Below are 24,958 nucleotides of genomic sequence, written 5' to 3'. Positions count from 1 at the left end.
CGACACGAGCTCCAGAAAATAGCTTGCCACATTCCAGAGCTGATGCACGCTCTATCAGCAGAATTCGTACAGCGAAAGATGCACGCAGGAGAGCATTATTTAGAAGTTTATTCAGCGTTGGTCAGAACAAAGGAAAAAACATGACTGCCTGCTTGTGTGTTCAGGCACAGAGAGAGAAACGAAAGCATAGACACAACAGAAACATCCTGTGAACAGGAAATACGCAGACTCTGTGACTCACAAAGCCTGCTCCCTTTTAAGGTGGAACGGAAATATCCTAACATATTCTTCCATTCAGCCACTCCAAATTTCTGCACCCTCATATGTGTGATGGATGAGGCAGATGGATTATGGGTAGGCCCCTAGACACCCCTCTCAGCAGTCTAAATCTGGTGGCTGCTAAATGCTCATCGTAGCCAAAGGAAGAACCAGGAGTGATACCAATTATGCTGCATATGACAAAATGTGTTCATTTTCAATGAACCTTTTTACCGCTAGCATAAATAATTAGATTCTCTGTTGGGAAGACAAGTTTATGTTAAGACCACATAATAAATGGCTGCCAAAAAACAAAACAAAAAACCATTTCCCCCAAAGCTCTGAAATTATGATACACTCTACAGAAGATATTGTGGCCATTCCTCATGTAGAAACTTTTTGTAACCTGCTTCTCATTGCTATTAGGAACTAGCAAAAATGACCATGATAATGACAGCAGGGTAGAGAGATTGCCAAAAAGAGGTCTTATGAGCATGGTGTACTCCCATGGTGGGTTCCTACCTATGCAGCTCCTTCCCCCACCCTAGAAAACCACTGACCTACAGAAGTAATTTTCAGCCAGCCACTTGTATGGGCTTTTGTAGATGGCCCCTTAGTTAACCTTGAGAAAGAAGGTTTCGACCTGCCTGTATTTTAATCATAGCCCAGTAGTAGGAATGGATAAAGCTGTCAATTTCAGTGTCTCATTTCTCTAATCTTAAACTGAGTTCACCACAAGTCCACATCAATTTGTGCATGGGTGGGGGTTGTGGGGGAGACCTCACAAAAGCATGGCCAGTTTCCCACACACACTCAGCACGAGGATGGCCAGAGGGCAGTTGCGCACAGGGTGATGACCATGGGGACTTTGGGGTTTCAGTGTGCACACATTTGTCCCATGTCCAGTAGCCTGCCTCTCCTGGGACCTCTAGCAGGGGCATAGGAAGGGGTGTGTGGACCGCCCCAGGTGTCATCCTGAAGGGGGGTGACATTCGGCCCCCCCTGACTACTCCCCTAAGCCCAGCGAGAGCGGCAAGTGACGCAGCAGCTGCTGCGGCCCTGCCCCTTCCCCCAGCTTACTGTAGCTTGGGAGTCATGGGGGGTGCCCCCGTGCTGAGATCAGGCCCTGGGGAGGACTGTGCAGCCACACTGAGATCGGGCGCTGGGGTGGATCACACAGCATGCTGATCAGCACAGCTCCGCCGCTGACCACAAGGAAAGACTTCTGTATGTGCCTCTGAAAAGCTGCTTCCAGTCAGTGCAGATAACACTGAGCCAGATAGGCCAATTGTCTGACTCAGTATAATGCAGTTTTCTGGGTGCCTCTATCTGGTTTCTATTCACAGCACTTGGCTCTTTGGAAGAACTGATGGATGACGGATACCTGGCTGCACCGGAAAGTTTTATTGTATCCAACTCATGGCTTATGTATTTTAACAAAATGTATTCTAACAACTGATAAATAATAATTGATTTTGTGTTAGCTTTAGTGGCTGATACTGCCTATCTTCTACCGAAGCTGAAATGTCATTATAATGTCAGCATTATTGAAATGAACTGTTGCAGAATTGGGTCATTTGTTTGGATTGCTGTATTATCATGTTTTGAAATGAATTGGTTGCAGGCTGTTGCTGCAAGGGAGATGCTTTGATATGTATTTCTGTTATTGACTTGCTGTCTAAGGTGTTCCTAAGTGCTGGAAAGACCTGGGGTGCAGGCCCAAATCTGCAAAAAATTACACCTGCTGATTTATATGGGTACATGCAGTTCTAGGTCAACTTTCGAAGAGAAACAAACAAACAAACGCTGCCTTTTGCTGCCAGGTTTTCCTTGAGCTATAGAGCAACAGCTGAGTTTCTGAGTCCCATGCACTCTATGTGGTCTGTGTCCCACCTGCAGTCTATGCACAACACATAGAATATTAGTATGGACATTTGCGTTCTTTTTTATAAAAAACAAAAACCTGTTGATTGTATCTGTATTTTAGAATTTTTATCCTGCCTGCTGCCTTTCAAAGTCTGTCTCTTGCTCTTTAAAAATAATAATGTTCTATATGGTTTTATGTAAATGGCTTAGACGATCTGCTTATTTATGATTAGCAGCATATACATTTTGCTAAACGGACTGCTGCATATCTATGTACTGAAACCAAAGCAAGTACCATCCAAAATCTAACATGTCTTTTGATTGCTCACTGACCCTCTCACACCTACACATATACATCTATATCCTGTATGGGCCATATTTGATAAGTGTGTGGGACCACCTGTCAATCACCTTCCATCACAATGAAGTCAGATGCTGCGGTGCTTTGAAGCCCCGGCAACCAACTGATCATTGGGACTGCTTCTGGGACTTCCAAAGGTTTTCCTCCTCTGCATTTTAGTTATTTGTCCCCTATTTTATTTGATTTCCTATCCATACTTTATGTAGGGTGGGTTGCAACCGCAACAAACTAGGCAATTATGCAACAAATCTATCCCCACCACAGCCCTTTGAGATTGGTTAGGCTGAAAGACTGTGACCGGCTGCTGGCATCCCAGGCCCTGGTTCAGTGCTCTTATCGTAGGAGGGGAGGCGTGAACACAGACTGGCAGGGTACCTACCGACTAGATGAAGGATCAACCATCCTCAAAATTCATGTAATCATATGCCTATCAGTGGCTATTCAACAACAACAACAACAACAAAAAGAGGAGGGGTTCATCATGTGTAAGGAACAAGTTGCAGGAACCCAAGTGAGACCAAAATGGTATCAAAAATAATGATTTAAACATGAACATATGTGGGTATATGCTTATTTTATTTATTTATTATTTAACAGGATTGATGCTACACCTGATTGTAGGAAAACCTCTAAGGAATATTGAAATTATCAATAAAAACACTTAAAACAATTAAAAACCTTTAAAGATAATAACAAGTTTTTTTAAAAAGGGAAAAAGATTAAAGCACACCAGCTCAATGTGCCTGGATAGGCTTGCCTGAACAAGAATAGTTTTAGGAGGTGCCAAAACAGTGCAGCAAAGCTGCCTGTCTGATGTGAATAGGCAGGGAGTTCCAGAAATTGATTCCTTGCAAGTATAGTTGTGTACTGGTAACAGTGCCAGTTCCGCAGATAAAAATGATTCAGTGGGTACATATGGGGTAAATTCATCCCACATTTTGTAAAAAATACAAAATGTTAAAATACAAATTCACCAAATAAGAAAAAATGGTGTTCTCTGTGAATCAGATACTAATTGATACTAATTGATAAGATGTCCAGAATTATATCTCAGGATATGCTACTTGTGAATAATTCTCCAATTTGATTTTGAAGCACATGAAGCGAAGTTTAATCTTGGAGCTCTCGTCCTTAATTATCTGTATTGCATGGAGAACTTCATTGTTTTTCACACAGTCGTTATATTTTGGAGAATTTGTATTTTTGTAATTTTGCATTTTACACATGCATACCCAAGTGTTTGCATATATAATTGTTCATGTTCAAATAATTGTCCTTTCTGATATCATTTCATTGTCACTTGGGGCTCCTGCAGCTTTGTCTTTTCCTACTTATCAGTGGCTACTTGCCACAATGGAGATGCAGAACCTCCATGGTCAGAGACAGTTTATCTCTGGATACAATTTTCTAAAGAGCGACAGTGACAAGAGTTTCCTTAAGGGCTTCCTGTAGGCATCTGTTTGGTTGCTGTTGGATGCAGGAAGCTTGTATATATGGATCCGTGAAATGATCTTATCCGTTGGGGTTCTTCCCCCATTCCACCCCCAAGAGAGTTGATTAGCTTGCCTTTGCTCTATAAAGGGTGTGTGTGGATGCCCTGCCCTGCTACTTTGCTTTAAAAAAAGAAGCTCATATTAAATATTCACAAAATGTCTCTTTCAATGAAAGATTTGAAGTTGTTGCTGAAATCTGGAGAGGTTAACTTCCTTCCTTCTTCCTTCTTCCTTCCTAGCTTTGTTTAACCTCATACCTGTGGGTTTACGAGTGGTGGCAATTCAAGGCGTCCAAACAAAACTGTACTTAGCCATGAACAGCGAAGGATACTTGTACACATCGGTAAGTGTCAACTGCATTCCACATTCTTGGTTTATTTATCCTGTCTTGTGTGTGTCAGAAACCCAGGCCCCGGAAACAATGTAATGATGCTTATTTGGTGCAACGATGGGGGATAGGAGCTGCTCTTTGGAAGTGGTTTATTGCAGCATGCTTCTCTGCTCAGTGTGAAAATGGGGTGGGGTGGGGTTTTTTTTTGCAGAATTGCAGCTGAATCCTTTGCCTTGTACCTTATGTAAACCCTCTTACTTGATCTCCCATGCAGTGGCGTAGCGTGGGTTGTCAGCACCCGGGGCAAGGCAAGTAATTTGCGCCCCCTAACCCGTGGATTTGCGCCCCCTAACCCTACCCCTACCCCTAACCCCCAGATGTTGCGCCCGGTGCGGCCCCCCCCTGCACCCCCCACGCTACGCCACTGCTCCCATGCTAAGTTTGGATAATTGGCAGGAAACTGCACAGGGGAATTTCGTAACTCAAAAGAGAGGCGCTTTCTGTTGTTAAGGCTGTTACGATGTTGCTAAGCAGACTACTAAAAATGTTTATTGACTAATGGATCTGCACCCCCCCCCCAAAAAAAACCCACCAAGGGCATTATCCATTATTTATTTATTTGAATTTATATGCCACTTTTTATCCAAAGATCCCAGGGCTGAGCACTACATTAAGAACTTAATTTATGCAATACAATAATTACCGTATTTTTCGCTCTATAAGATGCACCAGATCACAAGATGCACCTAGTTTTTGGAGGAGGAAAACAAGAAAAAAAATATTCTGAATCTCAGATGCCAGAACAGCGAGAGGGATCTCTGAGCAGTGAAAACAGCAATCCCTCTTTCTGTTCTGGCTTCTGGGATAGATGCGCAGCCTGCATTCACTCCATAAGACGCACACACATTTCCCCTTACTTTTTAGGAGGGAAAAAGTGAGTCTTATAGAGCAAAAAATACGGTAAAAAATGAAATCCACAGCATAATGATGTAATAATCATAAATAAGTCACTGTCACCAACAGTATATCTGGAACCTATTCATAAGAACAGAAGAAGAGTCTGGATGCTGGATCCATCCAATGACCCATCTAGTCCAGCATCCTGTTCTCACAGTGGCTGATCAGATGCTACAGGGACGCGGGTGGCACTATGGTCTAAACCACTGAGCCTCTTGGGCTTGCCGACCAGAAGGTTGGCAGTTCGAATCCCCGTGATGGAGTGAGCTCCCGTTGCTGTGTCCCAGCTCCTGCCAACCCAGCAGTTCGAAAGCATGCCAGTGCAAGTAGATAAATAGGTACCGTTGTGCAGGGCCGGATTTAGGTTTGATGAGGCCCTAATCTACTGAACGTAATGGGGCCCTTTATGTGTCCAGCTGTCCTTTGTCAACAACAAATTGTTGCTGTTTTTTGTGTTGAATATATGCTATATGGTAATTTATGGACCTATACAGCATAAAACACTGTTGCTGTATGTAGGTTTTATTTTTTTTTTTTATCTTATATTTTGGAAATGTATATCCAGGTGTTTTTTCCTTTAATTTTTTTGGGGACCCCAAGAGAGTGGGGCCCTCAGCTATAGCTTGCTTAGCTTATATGTAAATCTGGCACTGTCACTGTGGTGAGAAGGAAAACGGCATTTCTGTATGCTCTGGTTTCTGTCACGGTGTCCCATTGTGCTAGAAGCGCTTTAGTCCTGCTGACCACATGACCCAGAAAGCTGTCTGTGGATGAACGCCGGCTCCCTCAGCCTGAAAGTGAGATGAGTGCCACAAACCCATAGTCACCTTTGACTGGACGTAACCGTCCAGCGGTCCTTTACCTTTACCAGGGAAGCCCATGAGCAGAACCTGAGCACCTCAGTCTCAGGCTAGAAGTAACAGGCATTTTGAGAGTGGTTATGTTTAACATCAAGGTCCAGATTCGTCTGTAGAAAGCAAGCTAGTCAATTACAGAATCTGGTTATGTGGCCATATCCCAAATTCAGAGTTGGAGATTAGGGATGAACAGACTGGTATTCCGTTATTGTTCTGACATTCTGATATTTCTTGGGTTCTGATATGTTTGAATTCCATCAGGAATAAATGTTTTTGTAATGTTGGCATTTGGATTCTGAACATATGTCCTCAGTGCAATACTTAATAAAAACAAAAACAACAACTGTATTTGCATGGAAAAACAGAGAAAAGTGACTTTTATTGTTGCTAGGTTTTTTTAAAAAAAGCCAAAGCAACGAATCTCCAAAAAAGAGAGCCTGCAATCGCAGAGCCGAATAATCCTAAACAGCTATTAAAAACATAAATATATAAATATATGCCAAATGCAATGCCAAAACCCTTGAAATATGACTCAAGAAAAAACACAGGTTACAGCATTTTGAGTTCAGTGCCAGTAAGCGTATCCCATAAAGTGGAACCTCAAAGGGGGGGGGGGAGTCCTGCATAGGTGGATTTCTTCTACGTCATCCACAAGTTTTTCTGTAATCCTCACAAGTTTATACTTTCACGGTGCACTTTTATACTTGTCTACCCATTGAGTTCTATGGGATTTATTTCCAGGTAAATGTACAGCTTAAATGTAGCGATGAATGGGGATGAATCTCCAGTGATTTCTCCTGGCGAAGTGGCAATCACACTTCTGGAGCTGAAGCAGTATTGTCTCACCCACCCAACCTTATATCATAATTTGACATGATTTTATTGTGCTCACCATGTATATATGCTTAATGTATTTGTAAACTGCACTGAGAACTTTCAGGTGGTAAGCAGTCTATAAATGGCAATAATAGTAAGTGCATTGAATCTATGCCCATAAAATATGAGGTGCGACTACATAACAGCAAATGGTAAATATGTATTGAAGATGGAAGGGGAGCTTGGAAAGAAGATAGTGTTTTGTTTTCACTTAAACAAAATGACTGCAAGTGTTTTGCTTGCAGCTGGTGTGTAAGGGTGCTTTGAGCTATTTTGAGTGCGAGGTTGATCTTTGCACCTGCTGTTAGTGCTGGTTGTTTCTTTACTGGGTTGAGGTTGTGCAGTGCAATGCATATTATTATGATGTAGTCAGGAATGAGTGGGTGGAAGTAGTTTTATATCCTCCAAGGCAGGGCTGGCCCACCCATGAGGCAAGATGAGATGACCACCTCAGGAGGCAGGATCTGCATGGGCAGCAGATCCAGCCTCCAAGGAATGAATCACCCGCTGCTGCTGCTGCTGCTGCTGCCAAGTGAAAGAACTGCACTGGCTGCAGATGGGGTACCAGCCAAATTCAAGGTGTTAATTCTAGCAAATAAATCCCTAGGAGGCCTGGGACTCAAGTACCTAAAGTGCATCTTCTCCCATATCATCCATCTCAGATCTTACAATGAGGACTTGGTAGTAGTTCTGCCACTAGGGTTGACTAGTTGATGTTAACCCACAACAGGGCCTTTTTGGTGGTGGTTCCCCATTTGTAGAATGCCCTCCCTGTGGAGGTGCATCTGCCTCCTTCACTACTGGCTTTCAGGAGAAACAGTATAACATTGCTGTTTACCAGGACATTTGATGGTTTGAAAGACACTGTTCCAAGCAACCCTGAGATTCTTGCCTGAGATGTTTTTTAAAACTGTTTTATTCTTGCCATGTCTGCCAGCCTGCGCTCATTCAGGATGAATTCTTGTTATTGTTATTATTGGCAAAAGATTTAATCACCTCCCTGGTGTTACCTAGGGAGGTGCTTGGGCTTCACTGAATCTGCTGGGAGAAGATAAATGCAGAGGTTTCTGGTGCATATAGCTACCAATTGACTTTCTGTGCAGCATCAGCTATGTTCAGCCCAGGACTTCCCATCTGCTCTTAGAGCTTCTTTTCATAGGCTGTAGGGGAGGAAGAAAATTCTAAGGCAGGGAAGGTTGAAAACCTTTGTTCCCCCTGATATTGTTGGACCACAACTCCCAGCATCCCTAGCCAGCATGACCAATGGTAAGAGTTGATGGAAATGGTGGCTCAGCAGTACCCGGTGAGTCAGGGGTTCCCCTGGGTACAGTACTGGACTGGGAGTGACAAGATCCACTCACCCACAAAGACCTCACCTACCTCAGTGGGTTCTTGTTGTGAGGATAAAATGGGAAAGGGTTAAGATGAACAGTGGATGCCATCTCATGCTCCTTAGGAGAAAGGATGGGATGAAAATGCAATAAATCAATGGACATTAGCAATTGCCGACAAATGGAACTTCCATGTGCCATAGCAGCCTATCTCTGACTACTATATCTTGGGGGGGGGGGGGAGCAGGACAAGGTGTTGCCTTCATGGGGACACCAGAGGCATCTAGCTAGCCACTATTGAAAACAGGACACTGCAGTAGATGGCCGTGGGGCTCTTCTTAAATTCTTGGAGAGTTAGAATCCGCTTAACTGTACACCTTTGAAAAGGATTGCTTTATGCAGTGACCTTATCATTTGCCTTATTTTAAAGGAAAGGGACCTGATGAATAAATGATCTTGGACTTAGGTGGTTGGTAGGTTTTTTTGTGGTTTTTTTTTTTAAGGAAATGGCTTCTTCCCCCCCTCTCCCCACTTGCTAATTGGAAGTTTATTTTTCTCATTCTATTCTGACAGTTTGCTCAGGTTCGCCCGTGCCCCAGCGCATAGCAATTAGCATGCCGGGCTCCAGCAAGGAGTCTTCCGCAGCTCAAGTGAAAGCAGTGGCGCGGTGGCTGGTTATGGAGCCTGCTGATCCGTAATCAGGAATGGGGTGGAATTAAGGCTGTGGAGTGTGATGAATGTGTGGGCTGCCAATGCTTGTGTTTGACAGATAGATCTTTCTAGAGATTTCTCACATCTGCAAATTGCAGCCAAAAAAAGATGCTGCTGGTATAATCACAAAAAAAGAAGGGGGGGGGCAGAGAGAGCTCCCCGGCAGAGAGAAGCAGCTCAAGTGCAACTGACTCAACGATTGCAGGAGCATCAGAAGCCACCTTATATTGAGTCAGACCATTGGTGCATCTAGCTCAATATTGCCTATGCGGACTGGCAGCATCTCCCCAGAGTTTCGCTTCCAACTCTGCCTGAAGGTGACTGAATTGAACCTGGAACCTTCCACATGCAACACGTGTGCTCCACCACGTGGCTGCAGCTTTTGCTCTCAAAAAGAAGCTAGGAGTCTAGTCCACATTGTTATTACTTAAGAGGGAACAGAGGAAGCTACTGGCTTACATTGAGTCAGACCATTGATCCATATTCTCTGCACTGACTGACAGCGGTTCTCCAGGATTTCAGACTGAAGGCATTCGTCCCTGGAGACGCCAAGTGCTAAGGTTGGGTCCTTCTGCACACAAAGCATTTGCTCTGCCATGGAAGTGTGGCTCTTCTACATTACACTATCTCTGTGAGCTACTTTTGCACATTACAGGTGGGCTGAAGTGGCAGAGCTTTGGCTTAATGGAGTGGCTGTCTTTGGCCTTGGACTTAATGGTCTCATGGGGCTGGCTTTTAGACAGCTATGTGCAACTGTGATTTCACTCGCAACCCTCACTATTCCAATTTCTCTTCTTCCTTCCTTCCTGCTCCACCCCACCCTGTGCCATCCTTTGCTTTATCATTTCTGCTTCATTCCTGATAGACTTGTGCAAAGCACAGACAAAAAGAAAAAAAAGAAAAAATGTTGCCACCCCTGAATTATTTCTTCAGAGGAAATAATTTGAGCCTGTGCAGTTTTGCACCTTAGCTTAAATCATAGCACGATCAGGACTAGGGGAGTAAAAACACGAGCAGGATTTTCCTCAAAGGCCTCAGGTGTAGTATGCATTTAAAACAGCATGATGCCACTTTAACCAGTCATGACTTCCCCCAAATAATTATGTTAAGAGTGTTGAGAGTTGTTAGGAGATCCTCACAAAGTCACAATTCTCAAAATTCCCTTGGGAAAGGGATTGGAAATCAAACTGCTCTGAGAACTGTAGCTCTGTGAGGGTAATAAGAGTCTTCTAACAACTTGCAGCACCCTTAACAAACTACAGCTCCCAGGAATCTTTGGGGGGAAGCTGCAACTGGTTAAAGTGGCATGATACTGCTTTAAAGGTGTGGAAGGTGCTAACAATAGTGCATTAGTTGTAGATTTATACTGTCTGCAGATCATTCCACTTTATTAGTTCTGGTGTCTGGAGGGGCCATATCACAACAAAATCAGTCAAACAACCCCCAGAATGTTTGTCGTGTGAAAAGTTAAGGGGTTTCAGTAGGAAGTTACAGGATATGCAATGATTGGAAATGAAACAGTTTGTCCACAGTGAAACCTTAGCAGGCACAGACAGTATGGAAAGAGGGGCTGTGTTTGACCAGCCCTATAGTTTTATGAGCACAAATCTTTATGAATGCACAATAAAGAGGACCTCAGGAGGGGCCCTTCCTGAGTGTAATATTAGAGAATTGGCAAGAATCTCTTTTCTTTCCTTGGAGGGAGAGTTGCATGCATTTCAAGAGACTCAAGGGGAGAAAAATCCCAGCTGCCTTTTTACCTTGTGCTTGTGCAGTACAGGCAGAAGAGCGATGTTTCAATTGTTCCAGCCAGGAATTCGCTTGTCGAAGGGATGTTTCTATATGAAGCCAATTATCTCCCTCTAAGTAGGGAGGGTTTTACCCTGGTTTTTCTTTTCTTTTTTTTTTAAAAAAAAATCCTCTGGGTTCATTCTGCAATAGGTCATTGCAGAGTCGACACAGCAAACAATGTCTGCACAAGTTCCATTTCTGTTGCTTTCTTCCAGATGCAAACCCGTGACTTTGGCAATGGTTTGGACAGTGAACATTTCCTGCCTTGTACTGGTTTATCCAACTCAATACTGTCTGCAGTGACTGGCGGTAGCTCTGTGGGATCTTTCCCTCACCTACCTAAAGGTGCCATTAGAGATTAAGCCTGGGGCATCGAAAGGAGGTGTCCAACCACTGAGCTATGATTCATTGGCTCTTTCTGAGCTTCTCTTGTGCTGGTTACCATAGAATCATAGAATTGTAGAGATGGAAGGGACCACGAGGGTCATCTAGCCCAACCCCCTGCAATGCAGGGAACCTGCCTGCAGGGCCACTTGTTGTTTCCACAAAACAGACAAAGCAAAGTGGAGAGGAACATTTTTTATGCAAAGGAGCACTTGAGCCCATGCAAGGCTAACATTCCCATTACAAAGCTGACCAGAAGTATGCAGCTAAAGAACCAACTGGCCACTTCCGCTCAATGTGTGAAATTCAACCTAATCAAATCTCCCCTCCCACCATGTTCCTTCCTTCGTGATTACATTTGTATCCCACCTTTCCTTCAAGAAGCTTAAGATGGCATATGTGGTTCCTCCCGCCACTCCCCCATTTTATCCTCACAATAACCCTGTGAAGTAGGTTAGGCCAGGAGACAGTGACTGTCCCAAGGCCACCCAGTGAAGTGCACTGGCTCTTGGGTGCTTTTAATACATTCAGTGGCGTTTCCTTCCCCTCTTGTCTTTCCTCTTCCCTTGGCATTTTCTGTTTTTGAGAATTTCATGCAACTTCTGTGCATTTCATTTCATTTTAAAACAACAAACCTCCCCACCCCCAAATCACATTCAGAGTAGTAAATGAAAAGCCAGTGACAGTCTAGAATTGATCAACTGCACGCCCACACACTCCTTTTGTCATTGCGAGGCTGATGCTTGCAGCTTTTGAGATGGTTCAAAAAAGATAAGAAAAAATCCCTCCCCAAAAAACTCAGTGCTAGCACAAAGGAAAGGAAGATCTAACGTACGAGAGAGAGCAAACCTAGTTCTGCCCCTGCCTTGCTAAAGCAGCTCCAAATGGCCTCAAAAAATGGATCTGATTTGAATTGAATAATGCAAGAAGTGGCACATCAGCAGAGGTGAGGGTTGCCACATGCCCAGTCATGTTCTGCCCCACCAAAAATCTCTCTAACACTGGATCAGATGGGCATCCTTAGAATTCATCCGTTCTCTCTTCTGTAAGATTAAATAAGAACAAATTCCTGTGGTTCACTGTGGGGGAACTGTGGGGGAAAGCTAGGCCAGGGTCAGGCACCTTTTTAAACCCTGAACAGCCTTTGGCGGGGGCGGGGCCTGCATGTCTGTAGTAGATGGAGCTGGAAGTAAAATTGAGTAAGGGGCTGACGGTAAAAATAATGGGCAGAGCATCCAATACGACGGTCACTCCCTAATTTTTTGCCTCCTGCCCCTGCAGCCAAGGGCCATGGCTTAATGGACTGCAGTATACTATAAACATAACTTTTATATGCACTGGAAAACAAAGAAACAATATTGGAATATTTGCTTTATTGCAGTGGTCTGGAACTGAACCAGCAGTATCTCTGTGGTATGCCTGTATATTGTATTATTACAGTACAGTTTGAATTCCATAGAATTGAAATTGTAATATAATAAAATACAATATAAGAAGCAATAAAAATGCCGTCAGAAACCATTGTTGACATTTAACGTGATCACCATCTCTCTTCTTCAGCCACAAATCCACAGATGCCATGGACCACCTGAATGAAGTTTGCAGAGCACTGGTGGACCAAGGATCACAGTTTGGGGATCCTTATCCAAGAAAGTTAGGCAACCAGGAGTTTGAACCACCACATTTGGACAACCCCACTAGGTTCATTGTTTTCATTACACATGCATTTGCAAATTCATCTAAGCTGCACATGGCTTTGAAATCCTTAATGGATAAGAATTTTCTCTGCAATGCATAATGGGGCAGTGAGATGGAGCAGTGAGAGAGAGATATCTCATAGGTGCTTGGGGGGGGGTGCAAGGATCTTCACCCCCCACTCCCCACTGCCCAAATCCTCCATTCAGGAAACTCTGAATTATGTGTCAAAAAACACACACAAAAACCTAATACTGCACTCTGAATAAACAAGCCAGTCTGCAACATTCATTTCAATTGCTGCATTTGAGACCTGGAAGAAATTGCTATATTAGTTTTGACCCTCTGAGTACTATTTATTACTTTTAATTGTACAATTAATAGCTGACATTAAAAGAAAACTTAAATACAAATAACAAGAACAGCCAGATATCAATCAGAAAAGCAAAGTTAATTGACTCCAAATTAAACTGATAATGAGAAGATCTCTCCACATTAGGATGTCTTTGTCCAATATAATCAATAGGCATCAACAGCACCTATTGGGAGGGTCTGAAATGGTGGAGATGAGCATCTGCAAACCCTGGAAACAGGTCATATGGCAAAATGTTCAGTAGAACTGGCTCTGTTGATCAGCTGCTTCAATTTCTGTGGGATTTTCTTTTTCCCCAGTGGTCAGGTATTATTTTTTTTCCAATTTCTCATGTAATTTTTTTCTTATGACAGTGGTGTCACAAGACACAGAAAGTTGCCTTGTACTGAGTCAGACCACTGTCTGTCTAGCTCAGTATTGTCTATGCTGACTGGCACAAGCTCTCCAAGGTTTGCGACTGAAGTCTTTCTTAGCTCTACCTGGAGATGCTGGGGATTAAATGTGAAATCTTCTGCATACAAAACAGATGCTGTGCCACTGAGCCACATTACAGCCATATGAACATTTGCATACCAATAGACCCTTTGGATTTCCCTCTGCATGTGAAGACAGGCTTTGGCGAATTGAATGGGCAACACCAGTAGTGGGTCCAACAGCCAAGAAAGTGGTTTCTGCATGTGCTGCATGTGAGGGGCAGATGGGGCTTTTCCACCGGGGAAGTTAGCTCATCAGGGAGAAGGAAAATTCTGATCCTAAACCTCTGCTGGCTTGTGGGATATCTTCAGGAGAAGAAAAGGCTAAGGAGTAAACCCTACACAAATCTGGAGAGGAGTCTCTAAGGCAGTTGGGTAGTGTCTTGTATGCCTCCTTCCAGCCACTCCTGCAGCCAAGCTGATGCCAAATGTATTGCTCTGCTTTCCTTTGGACCACATTAGTGAGGCCAAGACAGGGTCTTGTCATCTGGGCAGCTCAGGAACATTCTCCATACACACTGCCCAGGCTTGTGACCTGGAAAAGTCACATTGGTGCTGCTAGGGCAGTGGTTCATCTCCCCCCACCCTGAGGCATACACCATTGTCTCTTGAGACAGACAGAGGCCAACAAAGCAGACCCTTCCCAACATATCACAGTGAGCTTAGCAGATGTCTTTCAGATAGCCTGGTCCCAAGTTGTTTAGGGCTTTAAGTCAAGAGGAATACATTAGACTTGGTAGCAAATTAATGCTGGTGCAGTTTGTCCAGCAAAGACACAGTATATCCCATACAAAGCCCCTCTAAGCAGCCAGGCTAACACATTCTGCATTAGCTACAGCTTCCAAATCAACTTGTAACATAAACATGTTGAAGCAATACAGTCTAGAGGTTACCAGAGCATGGATCACCAGTGGCGTAGCGTGGGGGGTGCAGGGGGGGCCGGCCGCACCGGGCGCAACATCTGGGGTTAGGGCAAATCCATGGGTTAGGGGGCGCAAATCCACGGGTTAGGGGGCGCAAATTACTTGCCTTGCCCCGGGTGCTGACAACCCACGCTACGCCACTGTGGATCACAGCAGTCTAACCCTGTTCAGGAATGGTCATGGCTGCCATACTAACCAAAGCTGGTAGTAGCCACCCTTTCCCCCCAAGGCAAGGCTGCCCCACCCATGAGGTGGACTGAAACAGCCACCTCGGACTGCAGAATCCATGGCAGCTCCCCTGTTGGCACCCTGGGGCAGCTTCTAGCGAGATCTCATGAGATTTTTCTGGAAGCCACAGCCACTGAGCAAGGCTTCAGTAGGGGAGGTGACACCTTCCCATTTGGCCTCAGGTGGCAAAATGGGATGGGTCATCCCTGCACCAAGGTGACTTGGGCCTGAAAGAGATGGATCCAAGAGCACCCCCAAACTATGCATATGGATAAATTTATTTTAATCCAAGAGTGTCTTCAGGAAGGGGATGTTTCATATCTTCTGGCTTAAGTTTCTTCAGGATTTGGCTACTTAATACTTCTTTTAAAGAGGTCTGTGCCACAACCCCCCCCCCCCAGGAACTTGCAGCCTCCTGAATCCTGTCAAGCATCCCCACCCTATTAGATAAGATAACCCAAGAAGGTCAAGGGATTAGCCAGAGAGAGGATTAGTCAATCTGGCATTGTCCTCACCCTTCATCTGCAACAACTGAAAGATGAACCAAAGTTCCAACTCAGAATAAGGCAAGTTCCTCTACCCAAGGCTGCAATATTATCCACACTTAGCTATGTTGAAACACCATTAAACACAGAAGGACTTAACTCCGGGTTACGCATTTGCAGGAGCTGGCTGCGAGTTGTCCTTCCAAAGCCATTACTGTTGACAGATGTTGACTTTTCTGCAGCATGGAAGCAGATCTGGAAAGTTTATCCTCTCTCTTAATTTTGTAAATACACATTGGCAGGGAGTAGTGGTGGTGGAAAAATATCCACAGCATTCAGCTCGGGAAAGCATTAATTTAATAATGCCAATTTGCTCAATTAAGTGAGGAAAACATATTTTTGTATTTGCAAATCCTGTCCTGTTAATATATATCTCCCCCTCCCCTCCTTGTTGGCATGTGTGCACATTCTGCTTCTCGTTTAATCTTGTTTGCCTTGAAATTAAGTTTTTCCGCGGCTTCCGATTTAAATAACAAATTCCAGCTTTCTGTTGGCTTTAATTTTTTGCTTTTGAAACCGTGACATTTCTGACAATCATAGTCCTCTGAAATTATTGATTTTTATTTTTTGGGTAGAGATTAAATGTGCAAATGAGCATGATGGTGATTTAGGCAGAGGAAGACTATGGTCTGCGAACACAGCTCTTGCTGGGAAGCTGGTTAACGGATTTGCCACAAATAGATATCAGCTCTGAGCCTGCTGTCGGAGCTTCAAAACTAATATTTATGTGCTGACTTCCCTTGGTGTGTTAAGAAGCCGAAAGAAAATGCTCTCTAAGAATGTGAGAAGAGCCCTGCTGGATCAGCCCAAAGGCCATTCTAGTCCAGCATTCTGTTATCACAGTGGCCAACCAGATGACTTAATCGGAAGCCCTCTAGCAGAATGTGAGTGCAACAGCACTCTCCCCAGTTGTACCAGTGTGCAACTGGTATTTAGAGGCTCTGAGAATGGAGGAAAAACATTGCATTATCATCCATGAACTTCTCTGACCCTCTCTTGAAGCCATCCAAGATGGTGGCCATTGCTGCATCTTGTTGGAGCAAATTCCAAAGGCTTAATTATCTGCTTTGTGGATACGTTTTTCCTTTGATCTGTTCTGAATCTTCTAACATTGGATTTCCCTGTGTTCTAGCACTGTGAGAGGGGGAGGAAACCCCCCCCCCAGTCTGCTATCTTCACACCATGCCTACTTAAATACAGTGGTACCTCGGGTTACAGATGCTTCAGGTTACATACGCTTCAGGTAACAGACTCTGCTAACCCAGAAATATTACCTCGGGTTAAGAACTTTGCTTCAGGATGAGAACAGAAATCGTGCTGCGATGGCGCGGCGGCAGCAGGAGGCCCCATTAGCTAAAGTGGTGCTTCAGGTTAAGAACAGTTTCAGGTTAAGTACGGACCTCCGGAACGAATTAAGTACTTAACCTGAGGTACCACTGTACATGCCCTTCCTCTCTCTCCTCCCCTTTTATTCTAAACTAATGTGGCCTCTAGATATTGTTAGATTACCCCATCCCTGGCCATTGGGGGCAATGAGAGCTGTTGTTGTCCAATGACCTCTGGAAGTCACCACATTGGCTACTCCTGAATCTATACCTCAAAAGTAGGAGTTCACTTGTTTGGAAAAATATGCACAGAGTAGTCATCAGAGGGTGGGTGCCTCGCGAGATGCCCATTCTGATTAATGGTAGGGGTGGATCAGCCTATTTATATGCTCCTGACATGAATGCACTTCCATTTCTGGGCTCCTAGATATCTTCAACTTTTAATTGAAACTGTGGGCCTAGTTCTCTTGACTGGCATTTCTTCTAAAGTTTCAGTCTACTAACTGCTTGGGGTTGTTGGCCATTTTAGATCTCCTGCTCCTCTTTGGTTGCTAATTTCATTTCTTCATTTTTGGCTAACCATTGCCTTTATTTAATCAAGACATACATATCTGTTTCTGTAAGATGGGACATTTTCCAATTTTGCTGGTGTAAGAGATGGTCATTCTCACCATTTACCTTGTGGTATTCATATTGGTATGTCAAAGCATTAGTAAATGTTATGACATTTTCCATTAATCCTCTTGATCCGGTGTCTCACTAATGAGACTGAGAGATGAGGCCAGGATGGGGAAACCTTTTTTCAGTCTGAGAGTCACATTCCCTCCTGGGAAACCTTCTGGGGGGCCACATACCAATGGTGGGCAGGGCCAGAGGTAAAAATGGGTGGAGCAATGGGTGTGGCTCTTGCTTTTTTACGGCTGGTTGCATTCCAGCCACACAAAATTTGGAAGTTTCCATGCACACCAAGACATCTCTCCATCCTTCATCCAGGCAAGCAAGAGGCATTCTCATAGCTCAATACATTCCAGCCAGGAAAAAGCACTCAAGAAGGGTGTGGAGCAAGGCTGGCAGTGGACACAGCCTGGGGAGAAGGCATTGCCTGCAAGAGTACCAAAGGCCATATAGAATCTCCAGAGGGCCACATTTGGCTCCCAGTCCTGACAATCCCCGTCCCTAGGCTAGGCAAATTGGGCTGCATTTGAATCTACAAAGTGGGAGCTTACCAGGGGCCCAAACAAGCCAGTCAACGGGCTCCCCATGTGACCACAATGTGCAAGCAGTTTTCTGCAGGAAAAAGTGGAAATGTTTTGTTTGCAAGTTTTCTTCTTCTTCTGGATTAATCTTTAAGGAGCTTTGAGCAGTCCCAGAGGGAGGGTAAACAAGTCGTGCCGTTATTTAGATTGGTATCTCTTGCAAGCTTGCAAGCCACTGTTGCTTTCTCTCCTTTTGAAGGCTTAATTACCTGTTGGCCCATTTTTCAAAAGCATGCCACATCAACGCCACTATCTTTCATCTCTTTCCTCTTCTCCTCATAAATATTCTTTCTTGGGTGTCAATGGAGGCTCTTGCCATGACAAACCTTTATCTTTTCTAATATTGGACTCTGCTTGATCTTTTCTGATATTACAAGGCAGCACGTGGGGGTGGGAAATCTTCTGGCAGCTCCTACGTAAATTGTTGTCATGATAGAGCCTTCTGTTTTATTTATTCATTTAAGAGAGTAAGAAGAGTTTAGCTGGATTGGGACCAAAGGCTGCCCCCTCCCCCAGTCCACTATCCTGTCTGATGGCAGCCCAACAGGATTCATCTGTGAAGCCCACAAACAGGATCCAAGTGCAACAACACTATCCACAACTGTGATGCCCAATGAAACAAAAATATAAGGCAAGGCCCACTGGATCAGGCCAAAGGCCCATCCTTGTCTAGTATCCCGAACTCACAATGTCAAGCAGGACCTGAGTGCAACAGCACTTTCCACGCTTCAGATATGCAAGGAGGCAGGCATCCTCTGTCGCTGGAGGCAGAACATAGCCATTGTTGTTGGTTCATTTATTTGCTTACATTTATTTAGTTATTGTCAGTTTTTAACCAGCTCTTCATCAGATGATCCTGGGGCCGGTTGATATTTGAAATGATAGCAATTAGCCAGAAAAAATAAGAGCAAGCAAAATGAATGTAATAATCATGGTTTTTTAAAAAAACACACACACACACAGCTAATTTCAGCAACAAACTAGGATCCTAGGATCACTGGTGTTGTGTGTGTGTGTATATATATATATATATTTCAAAAGTTATGCATTTCAGTGAGGTGTCACAAACCAAGACCAGGTTTGATATTCTCCCCTTTACATGTTTCTGGGAAATGGGGGCAAACAGGTGGTGGTGAAATTGTTTCCATGTGTGTGTATGTTTGTGTGTAAGTGTAATCAGATGCCAGTGGAAAACCCAAAAACAGGACCTGAGCACAACAGCTCTCTCCCCACTTGTGATACCCAGGCTTTGGCATTCAGAGACACAGTGGATCTGATAGTGGAACATAGCCCATTGCGGCTAGTAACCATTGATAGCATTCATTCTCCCTGAATTGGTCTAACACTCTTTTAAAAGCCATCCAGGTTGGTGGCCATCAGCGTTTTATCAAGCATTGTGAAATGGGGAGGAAATGCATTATGAAAAGTTCCATTATGAAATGGAAAAATGGCCATGGAAAAACAGAGCCCTTCAAAACTTTCTGGGGTGTTTTTTTTGGGGGGTGGGTATCCCCAACACTGCATGGCCCCAAGCTAATCAGGCCTTAAAATATAATAATAAAACCTTTGCCAAGAGGCAGTTGGTGCCATCTTTTCTTTCTTTTTTTTAAGCATAGGTGCTATATGTGTGCAGTAATATGTGTTTTAGCAATCAACCTGTCTGCCTGATGTGAAAAGGCAGCCCCCGAGTTTGAACAGTGCTGGAGTTCTTTCATCATCGACCAAGCCTGTTAGATCTTTGGGGAAAGCCCTTCCATTTACTGAACAGCTTTGAGCTTTCAAAGGAGTTGGCGGTTTCAACCATTGCAAAAGAGCTGGTTAGCTTCTCTTCTCTTCTCTTCTCTTCTCTTCTCTTCTCTTCTCTTCTCTTTCTGGAGTAAAAAATGCTGGAAAGGGCTGTTTCACATAGACCAGATTCCAGATCCATCTGAGGGGTTATTATGCAGAGCAGCACGGTGAAGAAGCTTAAAATAATAAGATACTTGCTTTGTTTGAACAAAAGGTCTGGCTAATTGCCAGTTTGGAGCACCAGGCAGCGCAAAGAATTATGGGTGGCAAATGGAACTTGCTGGGCCTTTTCTCTTTAGTACAGAAGTTTGGTTTCTGCTGTAGGGGTTGTGAATTAGTACTTCTTCATTTTACTACTGCTGCTACTACTACTACTACTACTACTAATATTCAACTGGTTAAGTGGATGATCTGAGGTCGTATCAACACATCCTTTACAACTCTCAGTACCCCTAACAAACCACAGTTCCCAGGATTCTTGAGAGGAAGCCACAACTTCTAAAGTGCTATAAGAGTGCTTTCTATGTACTGGGTGAATGTGACCTGTTCTGATATAAGACTGATGCATATGTTTTCACAAAAACTTAAGAACAGCCTGCAGAATCAGGCCAATGGCCCATCGAGTCCAGCATTCTGTTCTCACAGTGGCCGAACAGATTCCCATGGGAAACTTTCAAGCAGAACCCCAGCAGATGGGCAGTCTCCCCTCCTACAGCCTCTGACTGTGGAAGCAGAGCATAGCTATCTTACTTAATGGTCATTTATTGCCTTGTCCTCCCTGAATCCATCCAATCCTCTTTTAAAACCATCCAAGTGGGTGGCCATTTCTTCCAGTGCTGGTTGGCCTGCCCTAACAATCAGGCTGTGGAGTTTGGCTGCAATGTGTGTGTCTCTCTGCAGACCTCAAACAGACAATATTGGACTCCTGACAAAAACACCCTCTTAACTTCTTGGAATATATGAGCCTGCTCTCTAAACATGGCTCACCCATTCTAATGGTGGGTTTTCAGAGGCTGGTAACTCATAACTGCTGCCTCCCATGTTGTTTTTGCTGCGTTAGTAGCACCAAAGTGATCTCTCTGGGATTGAAGCCTAGGCAGTGTGCATGGAGGTCCTGGGCTGCCCAGACAATGACCTCCTCCTCAGCCTCGTTGATGTGGTACAAGTGAAACCAGAGCAATACATTTGGCACTAGCTTGGCTGCAGGAGTTGCCGGAAGGAGGAATCCAGGATGCCACTCAAACGCCTTAGGGATTCTGCTCTGGATTTGTGTGGGATTTACTCCATAGCCTTTTCTTCTCCTGAATATATTCCACAAGGTAGTGAAGGCTTAGGATCAGAGTTCTCCTAGATGGGCTACTTTCCCAGGTGGACGAGCCCCATCTGCTCTCCACTTCTCTCTACAGCATGTTCAGTAACTGCCTTCTTGATAGTTGGACCCACTATTGGTCTTGTCCACTCAATCTGCTGCATTCTGCTTTCTCATGCAGGGGAAGTCCCTAACTCAACAAAGGTTTGAGACAATTTTCAGTACATTGCTTATTTCAGGAATAGCTAAAGGGAAGCACCCCCCACCCAAAGGTTGTTTCACGCACCATCCCTGACCGTAGGCCTTACTGCATTGGACTGGAGGGCAAACTGTGTTAGCTACCCCTTGTCTATATACCCCTTATCTATTAGTTTGGCAACTAGTCATCAATCCTCCTTCCCAGAGAACTCTGGAAGCTGTAGCTCTGAGAGGGGAATAGGAAGCCTCCTGTCAACTCACAGAACACTTAACCAACTTCTTTAGGGGACACCTTGACTCTTTGAATTGCAATTATGGTGTTTTTATTTACCGTATTTGTTTGTTTTTTTGTTAAAAAAAATTATTTGGTTTTTTACAATACACAAAGAAAAAGGACAAACACCCATTACACCTAGACCATACAAAAACAAATATCTAAGAATATCATTCATTATATCCTTCATGGGTAGAAATAATGATTCTTCTAATTTTTTGTAATAGATAGCCGGGAGGCCATCCGGGCATGGTGTCTTCCCTATCTTAGATCTTTGAATGGCTTGTTGCACCTCCACAATGGTTATTGGCAAGTTCAATGTTGTTATTTTCTCTTTGGGGAGTATGGGCAATTTGTTACGGTGCTTTAAATGTATGGTGTGAATGTGGCCTTGCACGGGATCAGAACTTTGGTCCATCTTGCTCAGGATTGTCTGAAGTGACTTGCAGCAGCTCCTCCAGGCAGGTTTTCTTCCTAGCCCTACCTGGAAATGCTGGTGGTTGGACCAGGGATCTTCTGCATGCAAAGCAGGTGCTCTACCACTTAACCACCGCCCTGATCCCATTGTTGTTGACTGATCATTGACTGACTGATGGTGGAGGCTGTCGAGGTTAACTTTTAAAGCAAAAACAAAAACCCTGCAAATTGCATCTCTATCAGTCTGCCACGGAGGCGGCTGGCGGTATCTTATAATTTAATCCTGATGTATCAAGAGCTGGATGGAAATGCCAACTTCATGTTGTTCTTTTTATAAAGACACTTTTAGCTCAGTGGTCATGCTGTGGTAATGGGATCCTGCTTCTTGATAATGTGCAAGTAGCAAAGGAGTGGGTTGCTGAGTGACTGAGAGTAGTCACTCGATAGAGATAATTTTCACGAAGAAAACCCCTGAGGGTTCAACAGCACATTTGGCTGCCTTCAGATTCTGCACTATATGGGCATTTCCAAAAATAAACTTGCAGGGCAGGGGAGAATACTTTGCTCACCAAAGGTCCCCAGTTGAATCCCTGGCACTTCTTCATAGAATTATCAGGAATGGCACTTCTCTGCTTAAGATATTGGGGAGCTGCTGCTGGTCAGAGTAGACTATTCTGGGCTAGAATGACACATTGCCTGACCCAATATGAGGCAGACTCCTGGATGCAAAGAGTAGATAAGTGTTCCTAGAAATACCTTGGATGGATGAGTCAAAGGGGGTCATCAGCTGAGGTTCCTAGAAGACCGGCTTGTATTGACATTTGGTTTCCTGCACCACAAACATCTGATGCACCTGAGTTCTGTGCAGCCCTGATGACCAGTAGCCAAGGATAAAGCACGTAGCTATTAGTGTGTCCCAAAACACATAGTTATCAGCTTATGTAAGCCAGTGTGGTTAGAAAGCATTGGGCTAGAAGCTGGGAGACTAGCGTTCAAATGCCCCGATCAGTCAACAGCTACCCATGTCTCCTAAACTTATGCAAGCCCACGAAAGCATCCCACCGGGTGAAAGTTGCAGCTGCATTTCCAGCACGACTGAGCAAGGGGGCCATAAGAAGAAATTGCAAGATGAAGATGGTGTGGCTTGGCTCCTAATTTGATCATTCATCTCTGAATGGAGCAAGTGTTGCACTCTCTGCACAGCAGCAAATTACTGTACACAAGCTATAATCACCCGCGGCATGCTCTTGGCTCCGCTTCTACTGCTCTTAATTGGATGACGTACTCCACGGTGTTACTCTTCGTTCCCGCCAGCTTGCTTCAGCAAGCGTCAAGCAAAAGAAGTGCTTTACTCTGAACCGTCTGGAATGCTGTGAGCACTTTATCCTTTTTACTGCACTGAATGTACATGACAAATACATGTGTCTGAGGAGAGGAACAAGTATATTTACCGTATATGCTTTATTACATATGTATGCGTGTGTGACACACTCAAACATCCTGTGGTGTGATGGGTCAGTGGGTCTGGCTGTTAACCAGAAAATTGTTGGTTCGAGCCCACCCAGGGATGGCTGTGAGCAGGATTCCTGCATTGTAGAGGGTTGGACTGGATGATCCTTGGGGTCTACAATTTTATGGTTCTATCCATATAAGTCTCACAGAAATATTCACTTGCAATATATCCCTCAAACGTAAAGATCTACGGTATTTATCAAATTTTACAAAATGTCATGTTATTTCTTTTGTGTTGCCATAGTCTGTGCCTCCAATGTATGCATTTATTTATTTCCATTAATGGTTAGCATACATTTCTAAGCAAAATACTCGAAGTGGTTTATAAATAATGATAATAGTTAATACTGGTTTGATTTATTTAATAATTTTACTTGCTACATCAGGAGTCTCTAAGCAACTTACAACACAGGCATAACAGAAAAAGCTAATATTGCTTTGTTAGCATATTATGCAGAAGATACCCAAGATTTCCCCCATAAAGACCTTATAGCCCACCCTAATGACAGCAGCAAAGCTTAGCATCTCCAGGTTTGAGAGGACATTAAACACAGACTAATTTGAGGCTTGGCATTCACAGCTTTGGGGCTTGATATCGATGGACAAATTAACTACTCCAACTTGACTAAATCCAACACTTTTTACTCAACTTGCTATAACTCTATTACTTATGCAATGTCAAAGGAGCATGATTAGACTGCCAGCAACACATTGGGACTTTTAGAATGACACTTTTGTTCATTGAGGGAAATAATTATTCTCTTTGATTTTTTTCTAGTTTGTGTACTTCTATGAGGGAGGGGAAGGGGCTATTTGTTCTTATGTTACGTGTTTTTATCTGAAAATAGAAATAAATGGTTTTAAAAATTAGAAGAAGAAGAAGAAGAAGAGCAGGATAGAAATTTAATAAATAAGATGTAATGAAATAAAAGCCATACAGCAACCCATAGCACAGACCCATAACTGTTCATAAACAGCAAACACAGAACAGTAGAAACCATAGGTTATAAAATAATCACATTTATAAAATATAAGTTGGATAGTGTGATCCAATGCATGCTGACTATGAAGTAAGCCCCACTGAACACAATGGGTCTAACTTCTGAGAAAACATGCATAGGATTGCATTGTTGTATAAAAGTAGTAATTTGAGGCAAGCAACAGGAGACTAAAATATGTTTAAATCAGTCAGTTGAAAGCAAATGCCTGTTTGAGACAGTTACTTGGGGAAAGTACTGTTGTTGCTGTTAGAATTTATAAACTGCCTTTCATTTCAAGACAAAATGCCAAGCAAATCAAAGCCAACAGCAAAGAAACAAGAATAAAAACAATTATTAAAAAATTACAGCTACCCATAATTAAAATAAGGAGATAGTACAAGAATACTTGGCTAGTTTAGATGTATTCAAGTCTCCAGGGCCAGATG

The 24,958-nt window shown here is 43.7% G+C and overlaps 1 protein-coding gene across 7 annotated transcripts in view; it reads left to right on the top strand.

Annotated features, from left to right (window-relative positions):
* FGF13 (fibroblast growth factor 13) overlaps positions 1–24,958 on the top strand; it is a 240,671-nt gene that overhangs the window by 201,312 nt on the left and 14,401 nt on the right. For all 7 annotated transcript variants that reach the window (XM_081848316.1, XM_081848317.1, XM_081848314.1 and 4 more), the window contains one exon: positions 4,218–4,321. In XM_081848316.1, coding sequence (XP_081704442.1) covers positions 4,218–4,321 — 104 coding nt within the window. The remainder of the gene's footprint in view (positions 1–4,217; positions 4,322–24,958) is intronic.

The sequence above is a fragment of the Podarcis erhardii genome, assembly GCF_964252035.2.
Source record: "Podarcis erhardii genome assembly, chromosome: Z".
NCBI classification, from domain to species: Eukaryota; Metazoa; Chordata; class Lepidosauria; order Squamata; family Lacertidae; genus Podarcis; species Podarcis erhardii.
The sequence above is the reverse complement of the archived record's forward strand: the minus strand, read 5'-3'. Positions and strand labels throughout refer to the sequence as shown.